This window comes from Dryobates pubescens, chromosome 6 (genome assembly GCF_014839835.1).
Source record: "Dryobates pubescens isolate bDryPub1 chromosome 6, bDryPub1.pri, whole genome shotgun sequence".
NCBI lineage: Eukaryota > Metazoa > Chordata > Aves > Piciformes > Picidae > Dryobates > Dryobates pubescens.
In genome coordinates, this window is record NC_071617.1 from 42,154,312 (window position 1) to 42,176,114 (window position 21,803).

General features: G+C 46.8%; 1 protein-coding gene across 1 annotated transcript in view; it reads right to left on the reverse strand.

Moving 5' to 3' along the window:
• Positions 1-19,882, reverse strand: part of MDGA1 (MAM domain containing glycosylphosphatidylinositol anchor 1) — a 120,367-nt gene extending 100,485 nt beyond the window's left edge. The window contains exons 1-6 of the mRNA XM_054162297.1: positions 19,867-19,882; positions 17,827-17,966; positions 14,223-14,397; positions 8,345-8,541; positions 5,464-5,596; positions 113-382 (exon numbers count right to left, since the gene is read on the reverse strand). Of these exons, the coding sequence (XP_054018272.1) occupies positions 113-382; positions 5,464-5,596; positions 8,345-8,541; positions 14,223-14,397; positions 17,827-17,966; positions 19,867-19,882 (931 nt within the window). The remainder of the gene's footprint in view (positions 1-112; positions 383-5,463; positions 5,597-8,344; positions 8,542-14,222; positions 14,398-17,826; positions 17,967-19,866) is intronic.
• Between the last annotated feature and the right edge of the window lie 1,921 nt (positions 19,883-21,803).

Below are 21,803 nucleotides of genomic sequence, written 5' to 3' on the forward strand. Positions count from 1 at the left end.
AATCACGGCTAAGTACCATATTCACCCTCAGCTATACAAGATCAGCCAGGAGAAATGAAAACCTAGCCCCTCCAGCCTACAAACCCATGCTCTGAGAAAAACTGAAACTTACACCTCACCAGCAGGTTCACTGCCTTCTTTGCTGGGTTCCCCACATTGTTGATGGCCGTGCAATTGTAGTAGCCAGAGTCTTCCACACGGATCCTCCAAATGGTGAGGTTGCCTCCTTGCACAAGGCTATTGGGAGGCATTGGGCCAGGAGAGTGAGACCAAATCACCTCTGGCTGTGGATCACCACCCATCAGAGAGCACTGCATAGTGACGTTGTCGCCTGGGTTGACCACCAGTGTTTCATTGACAGATAGCTTCAGAGCAGGTGGAGCTGGAAGAATACAAAGAAGGACACTTCTGAGCTTGAAAAAGACCCATGCACAGCTGAAGAGATCCAAGAATTCATTACAAATACAAGGTGTTTGTGAACCTAAAGAATGAGCATAATCATGTCTCTGAGTTAAAGCATGCTGCTTTGTTATGGTTAGAAAACACTGCAGACAGGACTTCCCACTGCAACCAAATGGACGTCACACACAGAAGGGCTTAGGGTACAAGCTAGGTCTGATATTTCACAAGTGTTCAGTACAGGTTCTCTAGGGCTTAGGACTCAGGTCAGAAAGAAAGCCTGACGAAGCCCTCTGCACAGGTAGGAGTGGCAACTGGACAAAATTCGGCAGTGGAAATGCGAAGTTTCGTGCCCTCTTGACTCCTGATGTGAACAACTGCAGCAAGGCAGAACGACAATAGAAAGCTACTGTGGCTCTGCATTGCTTACCTGCACTGCATTCAGTCCACTCACCTGCAGACACCTGCATCTAACTACCCCAACTCTAGGCAAGCAGAAGCAGTACTGGAGAAAAGGCTCAATTGGTAGCTGCTGCTGAAGTACCTGTATTTCTCTCACTGCAACACCGTTGTGTGAATCACAAAAGAGATTGTTACAAGGCATGGGAAGTTTCAGTCACAGACCAAGTTTAGCATCTCAGGATCGGACCCAAAGCATGCTGGGAAGCTTACTGCAATGCCTGTCTTTCCTGGACAGGACTCACAATCCCAAGGTAAGGTCAGGCAGAGCACCAGGTGTACACCCAGTAACAGCCTGCACCTTCTGCCTGACCACTAGTCCTCCACCGTGATGGAGAGATGAAAGCAAAAGGACAGGCTCAGAGGATCCTGTTTGAACCCAACAGTTATTTGTGTTCAAGGACAGTTGAGATTGAATTGCCCCTCCCATACAGAGTTGGCATATCAACAATGAGTTTTGAGGAAAGTCTGCCATTAAAAAAGAACCTCATCTATCCCATAATATGCCTCTGCATCTCTTACACACAGCTAGACATCTACGAGAGTGAAAGCCTTTGACAAGCAGCTGGCTCTTGTGGCTTGGAGCCTGACGCAGAGGACCAGGACCAATCTGCATCCTAATAGACCATAAATAGCAGCTTTTCACCTGCTCTTAAATCTCCTTCGTCTCCATAGGTGTCAAATACACCTTTCTATAGACCTGAGGGCTATAGACCAGGTCACGGGGATTGTCTTTCTTGCACAGCTAAACTGAGACTGATTGAAAACATCCAGGCAACTTCTCCTCGGAATAGCCCAGAGCCTGGTTTTTGGTTTAATATATTTATTTCTGCACCCTGCTCACTACATTCTCTTCCAGGAACTCAAGAAAAAAAACCTTCCCTACGTATTCTCTATTTCACCCCATGAAAACCCCTTTAAAGCCCCTGTCAGCACCATCCCTAGCTCCGTTCAGATGGAACTGAGAAAGCAGCAGCTCCCAACACAAAGGCTGTGAGTATGTTTAAAAGTAACAGCCATAATAATGCAAAATAAGACATTGTTCCATATTCATGAAGCTTGATTTAACAGCATCATTATTTCTGCCTCTTCTCTCCCTGGACCTTGTGTTAATGAGCTGTGCTGGATTTGTGTTGGATCTCTGAATTACAGCCCATACAAACAAGGCGAGGGGGACTGCTCTCTCCTCAGCACCAGCACCATAATTTAGCAGCACCACTACTGCCGTGCTGGGATATTGCTTTGGGGTACTGAATCAAATGCCCTCTCCCTGCCCACAATACATGCTATTTGTGCCAGAGGTGGACAGCTGTGCCTAAGGAAAAAGGTGGCTCCAACATTTTGAGGCCAGAGACTGCTGTCCTTGAATTTTGGAAGGCCACAGCCTTCACTCAGAGCTTATGACCAGGCCTCTTTGTTGGGCTTGGAAGCAGTGTGCAAGGGTTAAAGTGCAGTAATTGACAAAGGAAGGATTTGTATTTCCTCTCCAAGCCCCAGGTAGTTTCACAAGATGCTATAAAGTCCTGTCACTAACAGGCTGTCAGCTGAGCATAGCTGACACCAAATAGTTGTTCCTGCCCACCGACACTGACCTGGTCTCAGGTTGACAGGGCACAAACTAACCTTGCCCAGGAATCTCCATCCATCCCTGTCAGAGCCAGAGAAAAGCTGAGACTAGCCTACATCCAGAGAGAAGACTCTGGAGTTGGGGAGCACAAACCAGAGGTCCTGCAGGCTCTGGTTACTATGTAGGGTTCTTGTAGCATTTGATGTGCACGTGTGTGACTAACACTCATCTTGCTTAGTTCTGCCAACGTGGAAAAAGAATGACTATCTGGTGCAAACACTGCCTTAGGACAGGTTGTGCATCCATGCAAGAAGGAGGCAGAGAAACAGCAAAGCTGCCACCCACACAGCCCCGGGCAGTAAGCTCCCATGACAGGGCTGAAAATGGAGCCCTGGCTGTGGCAGCCTTTGTGGGCTTCCACTCCCATCAGCAGACAGAGGTTAACAGTCTGCAGACATTGTTATGCAGGAGATGAATCTCATTTATTTGTAACCTGTGGCAACTCTTTTTGTTCTTGGCTCAGAAAACCTGCTGGCTGAGTCTGCTGAGCAGCAAGGGGACCATTAAAAACAAAGAGTCGCTTTCAATTCCCTTTGAAGTCCAATTTGCTGCAGTAAAACTGCAGGAGAATTAACCTGCTGGGCTGCTTAATTTTGCAGAAATTGAGGAAGGGGAAAACATTAGCCTGCCCCTACTGGGGCAGGTGATGACAACCTAGTGCTGAGCTGGCCTTTTGGCTCTGCAGACCCAGCCTGCTGCTGCAGAGCCACACACCATCAGCAGGACAGAGGAGGAGCTGGGGAAACCTCCTTCTTCATTAAGGCCGCACACCCAGAACCCATCCCCTCCTGCAACGGCCAAGCTGCTGACAAAGCACTTGGGAGGAGCACATCTCCTTGCTGGAGACTGATCTGCCCAAAGGCCACTTTCAGAGGAGCTAAAGTGAGCCAGCTGAGGAACAGAAAATGAGCTGGGAAGATTCCTTTGACCTGACATGACCTGACCCACCAATTCCCCTCAAGGTCTGTAGTAACTTGGGTCTATAAATATTTAAGAGATCAATTTTCATGCACCTCATCACCCTTTGGGCCCTCATCAGTTGCAAAGGCATCCTGAGTGAAGCTGCTCAGGATTCTGCACGCAGCCAAGGCTATGTATAGGCTGTTGGGTTCCCTGCAAGAGGGAAAGAAAAGATTTATGCAAAAAAAAGGAGGGTATGAAAGATTTTTCTTTAAATATTTTCTCATCTATGCACAATACTACCTGCAAGGCAAGTAAGCCAGATAATATTTCATGTTATATAGACTTGTATTATTTAACACAGCCCCTACTTAGACTGCAATGCCAGCTTCATTTTCACTGCCAGCTTTTAATACAATTTGCTAGAAACACATTTCCCGTGGCCTCTTTGAGCTTGTGGTGTTAGACTGCACTGTAACTGTGCATAAACTTGCATCTATAAATAAACACCAGGAAAAAAGAAGAACTAGCCATATGTGTTATGTGGTCCAGGTTCAGAGTGTAGGCAAGTCCTTCAGAAGTTGGTGTAAATTCAGCCCTAGCACTGGCTTCTGATCTGGCTACAACCTGCAAACCACGTTTCCCCCATTCACTCAGCGAAGAGGCAGGATCAAAATGAAGGGTGGTTTTCCTGCGCTTGGGCTGGCAGTGGGGAGTGGACATAAAGAAAAAAATTGATTTACCAATTCTTCAAAAGTAAAGCCAAAAGGGAAGAAAATCTGCATGAGGTCCCTTTCTTCCTCACGAGCACAGTGTAAGCTTTGAAAAGGAATATTCCAGCACTCACTAGTCTCATCCTGAGGCAAACTCAGGCAGTGGAGTGAGTGGCTTGAAACCTGTTCAGAGATCTTATTGCGCAGAGAGTATTTTTTCTGACATTAGGTACAGTTCACTTTTTAAAGCTTATTATTTTTCGTTCTTTCTACATAAAAATCATGCAGCTATTGCTCAGCACCATGGGCTCAAGTCAGATCAATAAACATAATTTATACAGTATCAACAAAATCCCATCAACAGTTGGGAACATCAAAAGAGTTCTGTTTCCACTGCACAAAGATGACTCAAGGGGTGCAGACTGCTTTGTGATACATTAGAGAGGTGAATAATTAAAGCAACTACAATGCCTTTCTTTCTGATCGTGGAATAGCCCAGGGCTGGAGGTGATTACTCAACACTTACACATTATTCAAACGTATTCAGTGCATGGTGGGGTCTTTGTGGTATGATTTTTTTGGGGGGCAGGGGAGGGGACAGGGGATGGGGTAGGGGATGGCAGTCAGGTCTTTGCAAACATTTGGTACAAGATACTCAGTTGTTGCAAGTCAAGCAAGAGGAGCACCAATCTTACTCTGCTTGCAACTGGAAGCACACTGAAGTGCTGCTAGTACAAATGGGTGTGTAAAATTCATTTATTGGGAAGGCACCAGAGATAATTTGCTTTCCACTAACATCAGCACCACTGGAACCCATTAGTTGGGAGGTGCTGAGCGCGCAGCCCGGCAAACCAGGCCAGAGTCACACACAAATGAATTATTTGTAAGAACTCCTGCAGCATCTGCCCTACCCAGGACTGTATCAAATCTATTTTTAAAGTCACTTAGAACTATAAATAAATAAAAGTGTCTGGATTAAAAACGATGTAGTGCCTCAACACCTACACATAGTCTGTTTTAATGATTTTACAGCAGGCCTGGCCAAGGCACCAGCTATACACAGAGCTACAAGACATTAGAACATCCTTGGCCACAAAACTTCTGCATGAAGAATTGGTAAGCCCAGCAACCATGTGCATGTACATGAGGTGCTGCAGGCCCTGCACAGGGTGTTGTCTTACGGTGTTCAAGAGGGGACTGGCCGTGGCACTTGGTGCCATGGTTTAGTCATGAGGTCTGTGGTGACAGGTTGGACTTGATGATCTTTGAGGTCTCTTCCAACCTGGTGATTCCTGGAAGGCAGTGGCTGTTGAGCAAGCGAGAGGTCAGAGGGCCTCTCTGTATGCCCTCTGTATGCCCTCTTACCTGTGGTGTTTGTGAGCTGGAAGGTGATGGATTTGTCAGGAATGCTGCAGACATTACGGACAGACACCTGGCATGTGTAGCTGGCGTAATCCTGGGGCCGCAGGTTCTTCAGCTTCAGGACTTTGGTTTCACCCTGGGGGTTGGGAAGAAAAGACACAGGTGTGTGTACAACACACAGTTTGTCACTGCAAGTCCATAATCTCTCCCAAAATTTACAGATTACTGGCAGCTTCCATCAAAACCTCAGGGAACTGTACAGACTCAAAGTGCTCCTGCCTACATATAAAGGACACAAACTGTTTGCAGTGTCCCAGAACAGACCCTGAGATCTGACATCAAGATGCTGGTAGGACCCCAAGAGGCATCACTGGGGTCTCAACATCACAAAATCAAACCAGAGCAGATTTAAGCATTAATGCTGACCTAAATATGGCAAGTTAGTTGTGCTGTAAAAATGTTCAGTACAGGGGAAAAAAGATAATTCAGAGAAATACTTAAAGAATACACCCTCCTTCCCCCACCCCCAACATTCTGATCTTTCTGCTGTAGAGTCTGTTCTCATTTACACTGCTGTAAATCCAGAGTGACTGCACAGACTTTGATAGCCTTTTCTCATACTACAGTAACAAGCAAACAAAACCATTCCTTGGCATTCCATTATTTACTGGCTTGATATATAAACAGAGCTGAGGTGTTAAATTAACAATAGATATGTTCTGTAGGTTTTTACTTATGGAATGTGGAAAGCTCTGAGCTGCACACCGTGGTTAGTACACCCTGCAACTCGTATGTCTTCCCATGACAGCTTCTTGCTGTTGTTCTCCTTGTGTTTGTCTAAATCTCTTTTGGAGAAACCATTCCGTAATTGCCTGCAAATGTGAGAAGGTGTCAGCACAACAAATCCTCTTGAAGGCAACCTCAAGGGACTGGACGATGAGCTCAGGCATGCTAATATGCAGAGAACAAGCATCTGAACTGAGTAAATTATACAGATAAATACCTAGGAGACCAATAACCCTGTGAAAGTCCTGTCCCCTGAGATATGTTGCTATGCCACACAAATGATGGCATTTACAATGTGCACGTCAAGTACTTACTTACAGGGTCGTATGTATCTCCTGTTTATTGATCAGTAAATGTTGGTTAAATGTGTATAAACTTTCAGTGTAAATTAGTTTTAAAAAGCTTAAACAGTAAAGTCTTCACTTCCTTTTTAATGTAAAAGCCTACCCAAACCTGACCTTGATAGCGGTTCATCTCTGAGACAACACTAGAACCCCCCGTGAAGGGTGCTTTGTTAAATAGAGTGCATTTGAGCTCCAGCAAGGTTTTCCACTCCCAGAAGTGCTGCAGAAATAGATTTTTGTTAACTCCAACTCTTATCAACCCAAACTCACAGTTTTATGCTGGTGCTAAGGAGAGGACCATGAGGGCACGCCTGTGTGAGCACAGCAGTCCTAACACCCTGTCTCAGAAGGGAACAATCCGTCATGGTGGGAACTCTGCCTGACGGGAGCTGCAGGACGCTGGGTCATTTACACATTAATGCTGCAACATGGCAAAATTCTGCCAGATGCTTTATCTAGCTGAAGACAATATCTCAAGTCCTAAGATGCCCTCTCATTAAGCAATGCCACTTGTTAATTACACCGATCTCAGGAAAAGCTGAAAGAGCCCATGGTGGCTTCCTCTAAGTCCAGGGATGTCCCCGTTGTATCTTACACAGCTGGCACTGGACTAGGCAAAGCTTCCTTCAGGACCCAACAACTGCCCTGACTGATGGCATCTCTGCAAATGTGCCGCTAACCCGCAGCTTTCTTCTCTCTCCTCACCCCTATGAGTGTTTCCATTTGGCTGCCCATTTTCATGACCTGCAGAGATGGCATGTCTCAATAAAATATGAACATGACTACATTAACTGAAAGGTTGCCTGGAGCATTGCTCAGAAATCAAATTCGTCCAGAATGTGCTATGGGTCTGGCTTTGGGAACACGAGGAGGTGCGTGGGATGAAATGGGTGCCCTGAGGAGTGGCTCTTTCAGCCCTCTCTTCCCACCCATCAGCGCCTTGTGGTGCCAAACAGCCTAGCTGGAAGTGCTGTGGCTGGTTCACGTCTGAAGGACATTCAGAGCCACAGCTCAGCTTTGAACAGCATGCCCAGCGTACCTTGGCAGAAGAAAACTTCCTGTCTCCCACTGTATTGGCAGGCTAACCACTGTGAAGAAAGTGGTGTTCAGAGGGGCAAGTGCAGCAGAGGCAACCAGGAGGGGCAGAAAATATGTGGATTCCCATCCGCACATCCCTGGATGACAGCCAGAAAGTGTCCAGGCAGTTGGGCTGCCTCTGCTACTTCTAGCCACTAGGAGATGTTTTTCATCATTTGCCTCATGGATCCCACAGCAATTCCTGCAGTTCACTCACACTGTTAAACAGGAAGCAATTCCCCTGACTTATGGAGCTTGGGCACATAACAGAGGTGTGGGGTTTTTTGGTTTTGTTTGCTTTGTTTTGTTTTTAAAGAGTAATGAGAGACATAGAAGAGACTGAATCTTGGAATTGTTTGCTTGGATTTTAGTCTCAGCCATTCAACAGCCACATAACCTCAGGGAAGCTGTGACCTGCTCTCAGGGACAGTACCAAAAAGTGGAAGGGAATTGAAGGCTGTCATGCTCCCTCCTGCTGCTCTGCTCCTCTTAGGCCCCAGGAACCTGTGTGTGGAAATAGGCTTTATCAGCCCTTTCAGAGATAGTATTCCTTGCAGTGGCTACCATCCTTTCCTCAGCATCACCATCCATACAGGGCAAGAAACACCACCCACTACAGAGTACCCTGCAGCAGCAAGACACTCAAGACAAGCTGGTGGAGCTTTGGGTTTTGTCACCTGTGTGTAGAGGGGTTCATAGATATCCACACCATTGTCCTGACTGTGGGAAAGCGTCTCGGCCCCCCGTTTCCAGATGAAGCGAGCTGGTGGGTTGGAGTTGACAGTGCACCGGAGGAAGACAGTCTTCTCCTGGTAGAAGCTGCCACGTACATCGCTAATGGTCTGGTGAACGGTGAGAACAGGTTCATCTAGATCTGGAAGGAAGTTAAGGAAGGCCAGAGCTGCTGTTAGTGAAACTTGGTCTGCATGTACAGCCTGCAGAGCAGTTGATGCTCCGTGTGCCACAGAGGAGCTTGCTAGTTCCCACTAGCTGACGACAACTGCTGAATTAAGAGCTCATCTGAGTGCAGGTAACAAGCAATATCTAAAGTGAACAGACAGGAAAAGCCAAAATTCTCCCACTTACCACACAACCTTCAGAGAACAGAAAGCACCTCCCTCTGGTTTGCAGATTCTATGTGATCCCTGAGCAAACTGCCTGCCGTGTGCCCTCAGACCAGTGGGCTGCCTCACCTTCCCCAGTGACACTACACATCGAAAATCAGTTGGTCTCTTCTTCGGTGAGAGGTCAGAAGGATCTCAGGAAAATGCTCCATTGACATTTCTTCTGCTTCCAGTTTCCACTTCCCAAATCTTTTCTGAAATCATGAGGCTAAGCCCATGGCTATGAAATGCTCACACAAAGGACAACAAACCTTCAAGTCAAGGTGTGAGAGTAGAAGCCAGGACAAGACCAAGGAGCTGAAATTGAGACTCAGCTTCTAGACATCAGTGAGTCTCACAGGGTGCCATGGGAGCACAAGATGCAAAACACTGTGAAAGGGATGTACAATTTCTCCCCCTTTCCATTAAAATATCATCTGTGTATTTTCCTCTTTTTGAGATCTGCACTGACTCTTCCTATTCAGCAACTTCTACTACTGTGTCCTTATCATCCATGCCTAAAACAAGCAGATTCTTTTCTGGTTTATTCCTTTACAAATATGCCCCTTTCAATTCCCTTAACCATGCCTTCACCGGACATGCAGCTGCCATGCTTGGGTCCGTGCTTCAGTCACTTCATTTTGCAAGGACACAAGCAATAGTCCTGCAAGGAGCATATTTTCTCCACCCACAGCACACTGCACCCCAGAGCCTGCCATCCTCTAAAAAAAGGGATCATTTTCTTGGGCTTTTGCACCACACACCAGTGTCTGAACATCAAGGAAGCATGGGAAAAAACTCAGAGGGATTCTCCTCTCAGGATAACTTTGAGACTGATCGAGATCAAATGTAAAGGTATCACATTTGGCAAGACAGGACCAACTGACCTTCCAAACTGAAACCCACCCCCATGCCCTTAAACATGTCATATAAGGCACCCGCTGAGCTCAGCTGAAGCAATTCTACATTTTCAACAGCTTTATAATCCCATCTTCAGCTGTAAGGAAGCTAAGACACCTGCACCCAGTATCCCCTGGCGCTGCCAGCACTGTCTTCTTCACATGTTAGCCCAGAGGAGGAGGACATGTTCATCATTGCTTGCTCTCCTATGCCATCTAATTTTCATATTTTGTTTTAGAGGCTTGTAAATTAGAAAATCTGACTCCCACAAACAAAGGGGCAAGCGGAGATGAGTTTCAGCTAACACGTCATCCAAAAATAATCCAAGCTCTCTGCAGAATCACAAGTTCCAACTTGTGAATTTGCATATTTTAATGAGCTTTAAGCTTGGTAGACAGCAATTGTAATGGGACCTGAGATTTGTCGGCTTGACCACACCATAGCTCAGGGATACGAGTAGCACCATTAGCTGAACAATGACAAGGCACAAAAGCTTCCCAAACAAAATGCACAGCTGAAAAAAAACATATGCAGGTGGAAAAAAAGGGGGTCCTTTCCCTACAGTGCTGTCTCTATGTGTCCCACAGGGAGTCTGAATTTTGCACCAGATTCTCTTAGACCAGAACCTGGGGAACAGCCTCTCCTCTTCCCTCCTTTGTCCTTGACTCTCCTTTATGTGTTCAAATTTTACAGAAGGAACTCCACAGCTACCATCCTTCTGAGATTCCATTTCTCAACAGGATGCATGGCAAAACATTTCCCTTAGTGATCAAAGAGGATACTCACCATTTGGGTCTCCTGGCTCCCAGCTACTCCACACACAGAAAACATCTTCCTTTTGGCTGCTACAGCTTTCTTCCCTCAAATCTTTCAGGCTTCTTTCATAGCAGTCAGCTCTAAGTCTAGCCCTCCTGAGAAAAGCTAAAATAAGGCCTACAATAATATGTATGTCCTTGATGTACAAGTAACACTACTGGTGATGTCAGCGATGATAAATTTGGCCCAAGGCTGCTCATGGTGATGATCACATGGGATGTTTCATGCGCAATATAAGCTTGTAAACATCCATTCTTTCTTTTTCTTTACTTTCTCTCTTTCCCACACGGAAATACTCCAAACAGCAGCTGCCTCTTTCCCAGCATCTAACCAACACTTTAAAGCCTCACTCGATGCCCACTTGGGGCAAAGGAATAACTTGCTACACAGGCTGATGCTTCCAGCTTAATACTGTCTCGGCACCAAGGGTGCTCTCCACAGAACCTTGCTGTCTAATACTGAAAGTATGAGTGAGAACTAGTACTAGCTGTCAAGGACACCAAGGTTCACAGGAAGGTGATTACTTACCTCTAATGACAAATTGGGATGCAGGGAAGAATGGGATTGTTTTCAAATTCTGGTTCGTTCAGCTGAAGGTTGCCTGGGTGAGCATTCAACACAAACTGTGGCTTTTCCTATGTGTTCCCTTCTATTGACTCCTCCCCAAAACCCAAGTGAGCAGAACAGAGGTGCATTACCAAGTCCATCTGCAGAGTAGATGTTAGTATGAGAAAGCCCTTGGCCATCCCATTAGCCCCACAGTTCTACAGGTCAGAGCTGCACGAGGGACCATGGGACACTACATCACTCTAGCTCCAGCCTGCACCCCAGAAGTAAAGGGAGTGTTCTCAGGCCATAAAGACGTGTATGTTGCAGTCTTGTTCCTAGAGACACCAGCCCTGTCAAGGCTTGAGAAAAGCAAATCCCCTTTGCAATGCAGAATCACCATGCCTTCACCACACACAGGAGAAGGAATGGACAGAGAAGCCAAGCAGAACTATATAGGTGTCAGAACTCCTCCAGAAAAATCTATGCAACGCCCGTGAAGAAATGCTTATCTTATCCAAAGCAGCTGCTGCTGAAGCAATCTATTTCATCAGCCTGTAGGATGGTGGTCACACTGCACTACTCCAGTACAGGATAGGGCAAGGATAGAACAGATGGGAGCTGCTCCAAGCCACCTAACACAACTGCAGATCATGAGCCTGCCAAAGCACAGAGATGTTCAAGTCTATGGCACACTGTAGGCCCAGTGTTACCGGGTGCTCCAAACTCCCCTTCCCCCACCTCCAACAGCAGAGGTTTGAATGGGGAAAGACAAAGGCATGAAATTGCCTTCTAAGGTACGAAATTGCCTTCCCCTGGGGACAGGTCAACGGCGCCCATTCTTCGTGCCAGGGCAGAGGTCCCTCACAAGTATTTACTGGTGGGGTAAGTCATCTGGGTTAGGGAACTATGGTTAGGAGGGTGCTTCGTACCCAGTATACATTGACCCTGGACACATTGTCTAGGATAGCCTTAGAGTGACCAGAAAGCGGTCGGGGCTCTTGCCCTCATTTTGCTCACTCCCATTTTCTGCTCTCATCTTGGACTCGCTCTGCATTCGTGCTGAAATTGGAGAAACCAGCATGGAGAGAAACTGGCTTCTCCCCAGACCTGCCTGTCCTGGGGTCCTACTCCCTGCCTGCCGCTGGAGTAACCCTGCCTGCCCTGAAACTGCTGCTTTCTTGCAGTGCTCAGACAGTGCTACTGCACGAGTTTTCCCTCGTGGCAGCTGTGTCTATGGACACTTTGATTCTGGCGGGTCCCTTTCCTTTGGACTTGTGCCACACTATCCACAAATCAGATTATAAAACCTGCAGTACTGGAGCCTGCCACCAAAGAGAGACCCAGGGACCGTCTCCAAATTCCTGCTCTGTCCTCGTGAGTAAAATCAGAATTCTCATACTTTCCCTAAGGTCCTGGCTTGCCTCTGATTTTATCAGTGGGGTAAAGCTATTTTGTGGCTTAGCCTTTTACCATTTTCTGAAGTCTCTAAATTGTACTAAAGTTGCCCGTTGTCTCTAAATTGTACCAAAGCTGTGACCAAATAGAACCTGTAAATAATGCAATCAGTTCTGTACATAATTTTGGGGTGGGGTTTTGGTCTGTACATAATTTTGGGGTGGGGTTTTGGGGAAAAATAAAGATAGCTCTATTTTTATAATTCCCGCCTCGTTAATTTAACCCCAATCAAATCACCTGGAGAGTAAGACTAAGAAGCAGCAGTCAGACAGCAGCTGCTGTCAGCAAATCTCTGCCTAGAGAGTGTGGGCAGATACTGGGATTTTGAAGCTTGGAGGTTGCTCTGCTGGCAAATAACCACAGTGCACCACAGCACAGAAGACCATCTGGATTGGAAGACTACGGGAAGAGCTGGTGAGAGTTCCAGCTGCTTTATCACACTTTACATCTTTTTCACATCAACCTCTTGCTGGCTAGGCCTTCTCAGAAGAGACAAGTGATGAGAGAGATTTGGTGTTACTGCAGCTGGAGAAAACTGGAATAGGGGGTAGCCAAGGATGACAAGCAAAATGGTAATCTCCCCAAAAAAACCCAAATTTCTTTAGAAGTTGCCTACATCTTAAATCTTGGATTCCTTCCATACAGGGTTTACAAGCTAAGTTAATTTCCCTCCATTTTGGACAGAGTAACTCAAGAATAAACAACATTAAGTCAGCATAAGAAGCCTTCAAAACTTGGGGCCCAGGGTAGAGAACAGCTAACAGCATCTCCAGCACACAAGGACAGGCATTGAAAGTACCCAGAGAAACTGAAGCCAAGGGGACCCCATGGGTTCCTTCACATTCACACCTTCACAGCTTAGCCTTCTCAGGTGCATCCCTGAGTCTTTTGCTTTGTTTCTATCATGCTATAAACACAGAAATACTGGGAGGAGGGCTCTGGTTTCAGGAATGTCCCAAACACAGAATCATAGAATCAATAAGGTTGGAAAAGACCTCAAAGATCATCAAGTCCAACCTGTCACCCAACACCTCATGACTACTAAACCATGGCACCAAGTGCCACGTCCAATCCCCTCTTGAACACCTCCAGGGACGGTGACTCCACCATCTCCCTGGGCAGCACATTCCAATGGCTAACAACTCTCTCTGTGAAGAACTTTCTCCTCACCTCAAGCCTAAACTTCCCCATGGCACAGCTTGAGACTGTCCTCTTGTTCTGGTGCTGGTTGCCTGGAAGAAGAGACCAACCCCCTCCTGGCTACAACCTCCCTTCAGGTAGTTGTATACAGCAATAAGGTCTCCCCTCAGCCTCCTCTTCTCCAGGATAAACAATCCCAGCTCTCTCAGCCTCTCCTCTTAGGGCATCTCAGGCACCAGCAGTTTCAAGAAGTACTGGCTTGCTTTAAGCATTGCCAGATTCAAAATGGAGAGCAAAAACTCAGGAGCCATCTACAATGCTGCATCCCAGACAAGTTCCAGGCCCCCTTGGAAGTGACAGACATCACGGTGTTTAGATAAGGGTGACTCACATGGACAGGCAGAGCTGTCTTTCTCAGGGATGGATCTAATCTCCTAGGGAAAGTGGACCCTGGGGACACGGCACCAGTCCCTTTGCTCCTGAACCAGGTACACACGGTCCTAGGGCAATGCAGGTTCCTGCTGGCCCCGCAGCAAGGCAGAGACATGCAGTAGAACTGTGGGAAGGTCTGGGTTGCCGCTAAACGACTTACACTGCACATCTACTCGAATGGACTTGATGGCAGGGACCCCAACCCCATTTTCTGCTTTACAGTAATAGCGTCCCCCCTGCAGCCTTTGGATCTTCTCAATCCGAAGGGTCTCGTTAAGCACTGACGTCTCTTGGAATTTGTCCGATGCGCTGCCAGCAGTTTTGGTCCATCTCACCTGCATGAGAACGAGAGAAATGCAAGCAGTCACTCATACAAACTACAGATCCCAAAGGATGGAAACACTTCCTTTGCTCCTCTTCTCCCTCCTCCCTGGCTGCTCTATACATCCTGGAGGCGTTCAAGAAGGGATTGGACGTGGCATTTGGTGCCATGGTCTAGTAGGAACAAGGTCTTGGGTGACAGGTTGGACTTGATGATCTTTGAGGTCTTTTCCAACCTTGTTGATTCTATGATTCTATGAAAACAGGCCCTCTGGTACCACCAGACCATACTGAGCTCAGTAGACCAGCTTCTGGTGGATGATCCTCATCTGTCACCATCCCCCATGTTTGTGTGTCCAGGACAACCCCTCAGTTCACCCAGACACAAATGGCATATTTACCATTTCTGCTCTGGTCCTGTAAACCCAGCAGAGTGGTTAGGTTTAGACCACAATCTGCCCAGCACAGGACCTTCAGCATTAAGCCTTGGGATCCCATGTGGCTGGAAGACCATGAAGCTACAGCAGACATCAGGTCACAGCTACAGAGCGTTTATTGCAGTCAACACTCTTTCATCTTTCTCTGGACAGCAAGGCTATTTCTGCTGTTTGCTTTTCCAAGTAAGAGTGAGAAAACGTAGCTGCTATCTGGCTCTTGCCCCTTTCCCGCTGAGAACCTCTGTGTATGTTATTTTTATATGTCATCCTTTTGCAGCACAGAAGCTTTTACTTTGATTTTAAAGATACACAGAGAGAAAATAAATGAAAAAACTAAAAATCCCTTCAGATTTCAAGCTATCTTGCATTTTTCAGGCTTATTTTGCATGTCTTAAGATCCTGGGTTTTGGGGAAAACAGAGCTGTATGGTAATTCATGGTGGGAAAAAGACAGCATTCCTGAAGACTGAACAGCTATTCTGTGGTGGGTTAACACCCATGCTGAAAAAAACAAACCAGGGTGGTGGGCTTGAGGGTGCTTTGCCCTCCCTGCAGGGCATTTTTCCCCTGGGAAACTGAGTCTGTTCCACTCCCCCCTCCCTGCCCAGCTAGGGTATAAAAAGCAGGACATTGCAGCCATTAGCTCTCCTTTTGGCTCCTGCCTCTCCTGGATGAGAGCTACTGCGGCTGCCTTCCTGCTCCTCTGCCACGTGGTTGGGCCTGATCCTTTTCCCTGCTGCCTCCACGCCTCTTCAGAGAGAGAGACTGGGTTTGTATTCTTCCTCTTTGTCCCGCTCCCATCCATCCTTGTTCCTTGCCCTTGTGAACCTTACCTGTTATTGTGTTATATATATATATATATAACATATATATATATTGTTTAAAGAAAACTCTTTACCTCTCTACTTCCAAGCCGACTCCAAATTATTGTTTGGTGGATTTGCTCCTTTCCTTTTTTTCCCCCCTCTCTGTTGGGAGGGAGGAGGGGGGAGCAGGGGAGAGATTCTCAGCCTTGCTCTTAACTCCCGGTTAAGGCTTAAACCACCATATATTCTTATGTCTGGAATGAGGGACAGCCCTAGCAATGGCAGTACAGGCTTCCCCCACGCTTTCTGGCCACCAATAAGACAGACCAGATACCTAGAGCATTCCCCACCAGTCTTCTCCTAAAGCTCACTGCCACTGCCTGATTGATGTTGATGCTCTGGGAAGAGCAGGGATGTCTATATGCCAGTTCCAGAGCATTACACTGAGCAGGTTTTTGGAGATAATGACCATGGATTTATTTAGCCTTTGATGGCTTTTTATGCAATTGTCTGAGCACCCCAAGACTGAGTCTCCTGTTTGCAAGGACACTTCAGCCAGTTCTTTAATCTTTACTCAAATGAGATTGAAATTGAATTTTGGCCACATTTTCATGCTTTAATGACTGGCTGATAGAAGGGAAAAAGAGAGGATTAAACAAAGGTTAGGATAAGAGTTTAGCTGGGAAAGAAGTCTGTCTGTGAGGAGGGAGAGCATAGATAGGATGCATGCTGGGGTTTTTGTGTGTGGATTCCAGCCTTGCTGGTCACACGTGGTTTCACACTGGTCTCTACTGTGCATGTCCAGGCAACAATGAAGTCATAATGTTTCCCACCAGCACGCTGTCTGTATCAGGCTCTGCTCCAGCATCTCTCTATGGCTACTTCGACTCAAATCCCTGCAACCTGCCAGCACTTTCCCACATATTCAACATCCTTAGGCAGAGCCAGTCCTACTATCTTCCTCATTTCTGACACACAAAGCTATCATCTGACCGTCACTGTCACAAGCCTAGGCTGCTCATTTTTCCCGACTTGGCTCAGATCATTTCCTTTATATTGTTTCCAGGATATGCTTTGATGGATACACCACTTCAAATCCTGATGGCTGAGTCTCTGTCCCTCTCCTTTGTCATTGCCTTTTAGCCAAGTAGCTCCTCATAAGAATGTCCACAGAGGTGCTGATTGGCGTATGCAGATGCATGGCTTCTCACACAAGTATCTTTGGCAGGATTTGGGCACAGGGCCAAGAAGGCACATGTAGTATACTTGGATCCCTCGAGTGCATTCTGGCACACCTGGCCTCGTAGCATGCACCAGCTGCCACCCCTGCCACATTGTGTTCTGGAGAAGGTAGGCCCATGCTCTGGGCCAGTATCTCTACAGACACATCCACACTAACATTGGACCAGCCTGCTTGAGTATCTGAAGAGTGAGGAGGTGGTTGCATGGGGCTTGAAGCTATGCAACCCTCTGTGGATCCTGGGGAAGAACTACAGCAGTTAGCCAAGCTCAACCCTTTACCTCTCCACCAAACTGTGATTTTGACCACAGGATGGATACACCCAGCACTTCAAGTCTCAATCTGCCTCTGGCCAGTGGCCGTAAAACAATGACCAGCAGGCTCTGTGAAGTGCAATATGAACAACTTTCTGAACTCCCTCAAGCAGGTTCCCCTTGGCTGCACATTCAGAGAAGCTGAGAGACTCATGGACCATGAAAGATCAACTTCTATGGCCAGTAACTGAAGGAAGTCTCTTCTAGCCTGTTCAGGCTGTTCCTGCTTTGTAAGAAGATTTGAGGGTGCTTTGTATAATATAATGGATTAAGTTTGGGCTGTCAGGGTTTTTTTGGGGTCTTCACATACTCAAGACCACTAGAAGGTCTGTGTAGGCTCCTGCAAAGCTTTGTGAACTGCTTTCCATGCATGTAAGGTTAGATGCTTCACAGCTTAGCAAGCTAACACTTGTGCTGTGGAGCACCCTTACCTGACTCCAACATGTAGGAGGAAGCTGGCCACATCACTGCCCACAGCTCCCCTGTGTCATCTGGCATAGGTGATCCTGCTCTGGCAGGGGGGTTGGACTAGATGATCTTTCAAGGCCCCTTCCAGCCCCTGAAATTCTGTAATTCTGTGATTCTCCTCTATGTGAAGACAAGAGAGAAGTGCCATGGGAGCATGGGTGACAAGATCAAAAGCTTACCTGTGGCCGGGGGTGTCCTGTGACCAGACACTGCAGGACCAGCGTGTCCCCCTCCCGAATTGTGTAAACACGTTCACTGATGTTGTCTTCCTTCACCACACATGCCTGCCCAGCATGGATGATTTGGGCCTGTGCAGGAGCTGCAGAGAGGAAAGAAGAGGTAAAGAGGGAAACAAGCAGCACCCCAGCCCCTTATGCCCACTGCCCAAGGCGGCTGCTTCCATGGCAGGGTGGAAGAGCCATCTCTTATGGCACAGAGGAGGATCCAGGCAGTTCTGGATGTGAGATAGAAAGGTTTCAGATGTTAAACTAAGCAACCTTCCTCATTCTCCTGGGTGTCTGGTATCAACTGCTACTTTAAAAGAAGCTCTATGCACTGAAAAGCAGAATATGGAGCTTTTTTGGAGGACCCTCCTGCATGGGCTGATGATCAAGAAATCCCTGCTGTCATCGCTCCTAGAAAGAGACATGTGCAAGTGGTTAAAGTGGTCAAATCACAGCTGCTCTTTGCCTGCCTAAAACAAGCCTGATTACTGTGATTTACCTTGCAGAGGACTGGGATAACTACCAAGTGGAGTCAGAAAGGGCCTTAAAACTCTCTACAGCTATTAGCACACCTTTTAGAACCTGTGTAGCACCCAGTGCAGGAGAAACAAGTCCTTCCCAAATTCCATAGCAATCTGTGTCAGCCCTGAGCCATAAGGAACAGGCTCTGCAGGATCAGGGGACCCATAATCTCTAGGGATCTCTCCATCTACAGCTCTAAACTGAGTCTAGTTACTGCCTGTCTAGCCAGGAATACAGGTGAAGATAAATGCTGTAGAAAAATACATGGAGAAAACAAAGTTCCCAGAACAAAATATTTAAATTTCACCCCCACTATATGGAAACTATGTCCCACTGGAGCCCTTACCACTGCAGGGAGAGACAAGCTCTAAGAGAGCAGGGGGGTTAAAGAAAGAACTCAGCTTCAGAGCCCTGTGCAAACAGTCCTTACTCCAAAAGGGTTTGTGTGATCGCTGAAGTGGCTGAGTTGTATTGCAGGTGACTGTGCAGACCAGTGGGACACCTGTGCTTGTTCTGGGGGAAAACTCCAGTCACACTTCAAGGAACAGAGAAGCTCACAACGTGTCCAAGAATTGGTGCCTCAGTTAGAGCCCCCTTGGGATACTTCTCTGTCTTGCTACAATACCAGCTCTGGAGTCTCAGCTGTAGCTCACCTAAGTGAAATACAACACAAAGGACCAAATCATTGAGGATGTGATCAAAGAGTTTAAAGCAATGAACCTTAAGCAAGCCTTCTAAACAAGCACAGACTTTGCACAAAGCTGAATTGAGTACCTACTTTTTCCTAACTAGAGGTTAGCTGAGCTTCAAAAGTTTTGTGCTGTTTGTTTGTTTTAATTCATCTGGCATGTCCAAAATGCTCTAAATCAAATCACCTAGGCAAGGTAAGTGCTCAGACTTATGCTGGTTTTATCTACCAGCAGCACAGACATAGGGTAGGTTGTGATCAAGCACTGGAGGAGATCTGCCTTTGAAGTCAGACTGTACCAACTGGAGTCACCACAATGCACTGACCAAGCAGCAGGAACACAAGAGTAGATGTGAGGCCAGCGGGCAGCAAGCTGCTTTTGCTGCTGGGGCTCCACAGGCTGCCATGGTCACCCAGCACCCAGGGTGCAGAAAGCTACTCCCTCTTTTTGCATGACTTCTGTCTTTCCAGTGCAGTGGCACTTTGTTAAAATCATTACTATTGTCCAAACTATTGGCTAACAGAAGTAACATATGTATTAGAATAATATGATGGCACAAATATGGACACAAATCCCTCCTCCTCTCCTGTCTTCTCTGCAGGGCTCACTGCAAAGTGTCTGCCATTCCCTGGCCATTATGAAATCCTGAAACTAAATGTTAAAGCTTCACTGCTACAACTGAGCAGGGGAGTGACCCTACCCTGCCTAGATGGCAGAGCTAAAACCAGGAGAAAGCAGAAGCCTAAATATGTGCCTACATACATCTGTGTGCGTATATACATACACGTATGCTTATACATGGTGAGTAAAACAGTGACTTACCAGCAAGGAAAACACCTCATGAATGCTTGTCAAGTGAACAGTGGCAAAGAGGAAACAAGGAATCCTCTATAACTTTTACCAATACACTTTAACCCATATGACACTCTCCTGTGTGGTTGCAACCCTCTGATCAGTCCCCTGCAGATCTGCTGTCACACCTTTAACCCCATGTGCGCTGCAGAGCATTGATCACAGTGCCAAGACCCAGGCTGTGATGCTCTGCTCTAGAATTAAAATACGAATGCTGTCCCTTCCCATTCTGTACCATATCCCCCAATCTCCAGCTTCTGCGGCCTACATTTCAGTGGGGTCCTGGCATCCTGCCTCAGAAAAGCTCTCATAACCTCCTTCACAGCCTCTCGGTAGCATTTGCCAGCTGGTGACTCTATTCTCCCTTTGCAAACATGACCTTGCTGCAAAACAAATTTCCAGCCATCCCATGGAGAATCAGAATATTTACCTGCAGCTCTAGCTTCCATTTAAATGTTACCTTCAGTGGCTCTGTTGTATCCCACATGGTATACAATACAAGTCTTTCAACTTATGCTCTTTTTTCCTCTGAGCCCCCTCCTCCAAATGTTACCTGCCTTGTGTAACCCTTTTCTGCCACCTGCCTAAAAGCATTTCCACACGAGGAATCTCCACTGGAAAATCATTAGGTACATTGGTACAAGACTAGAGTGGGTATGTGCAACTACTCCAGTACAAAAACATCTTGTGGTAATCTGCTGGTGTCTCTGAGTTTGAAGGGCAACAAAGCTGGGGAGGGGTTTGGAGTACAAGCCCTGTGAGGAGAGGCTGAGGGAGCTGGGGTTGTTTAGCCTGCAGAAGAGGAGGCTCAGGGGAGACCTTCCTGCTGTCTACAACTACCTGAAGGGAGGTTGTAGCCAAGTGGGGGTTGATCTCTTCTCCCAGGCAACCAGCACCAGAACAAGAGGACACAGTCTCAAGCTGCACCACGGGAGGTTTAGGCTGGATGTTAGGAAGAAGTTCTTCACAGAAAGAGTGATTTGCCATTTAAGTGAATTCCCATTACTGTTACACCCCTCTTGCAATCACAGCTCCAGGTACTCAGCAGCCCCAACAACCAGTTTGCCATGTCTTAAATCCTGTACGAACCCACATCTCTCAAAGGAGAGATCAGAACGCCTATGATGGTCTTGGGAAGAAAAGCACTGGGGTAGATAGCAGTCTAAGAAACTCTGCCTTTGGTAACAATTTGACATTAGTGAAGTGGTAGGGGCTGAGCAATGAACCAATCCAGCTCTTACGGGACTGCATTAAATCACAAGATGAGACTCATGAAGGTCTCTGTTCCAACCTCAGCCTGCCACAGAACACAAAGGCTGGGAAAGTCACCTCATGCCACATTACAGATGGGCAGAGAGACTGTGAGGATTAATTGCACTTTTAATGTGCTTGAACAGAAAGAATACATTATTGTTTGACATCATCCCACATCTCCTGGAGGATTACAGAATGCAGTTTGCACATTGCCAGCACAACAGGATGGCAGGACCGTGTTTGTCAGAGTAAAGTTTCACAGAAGGCCCTTAGGAGGGAAAACAAAGGCTGGAGCATGAAGCTGTGTGCTGGAGGGGAAGCAGGAATAGAGTAGAATAGAGTAGAGTAGAGTAGAGTAGAATGGAATGGAATAGAATAGAATAGAATAGAATAGAGCAGAGTAGAGTAGAGTAGAATAGAATAGAATAGAATAGAATAGAGCAGAGTAGAGTAGAGTAGAATAGAATAGATCAGGTTGGAAAAGATCTTTGAGATCATTGAGTCCAACCTATCATCCAACACTATTTAATCAACTAAACCATGGCACCAAGCACCCCTCAGCAGCTTTGTTGCCCTTCTCTGGACACGCTCCAGCAACTCAACATCTTTCCTAAA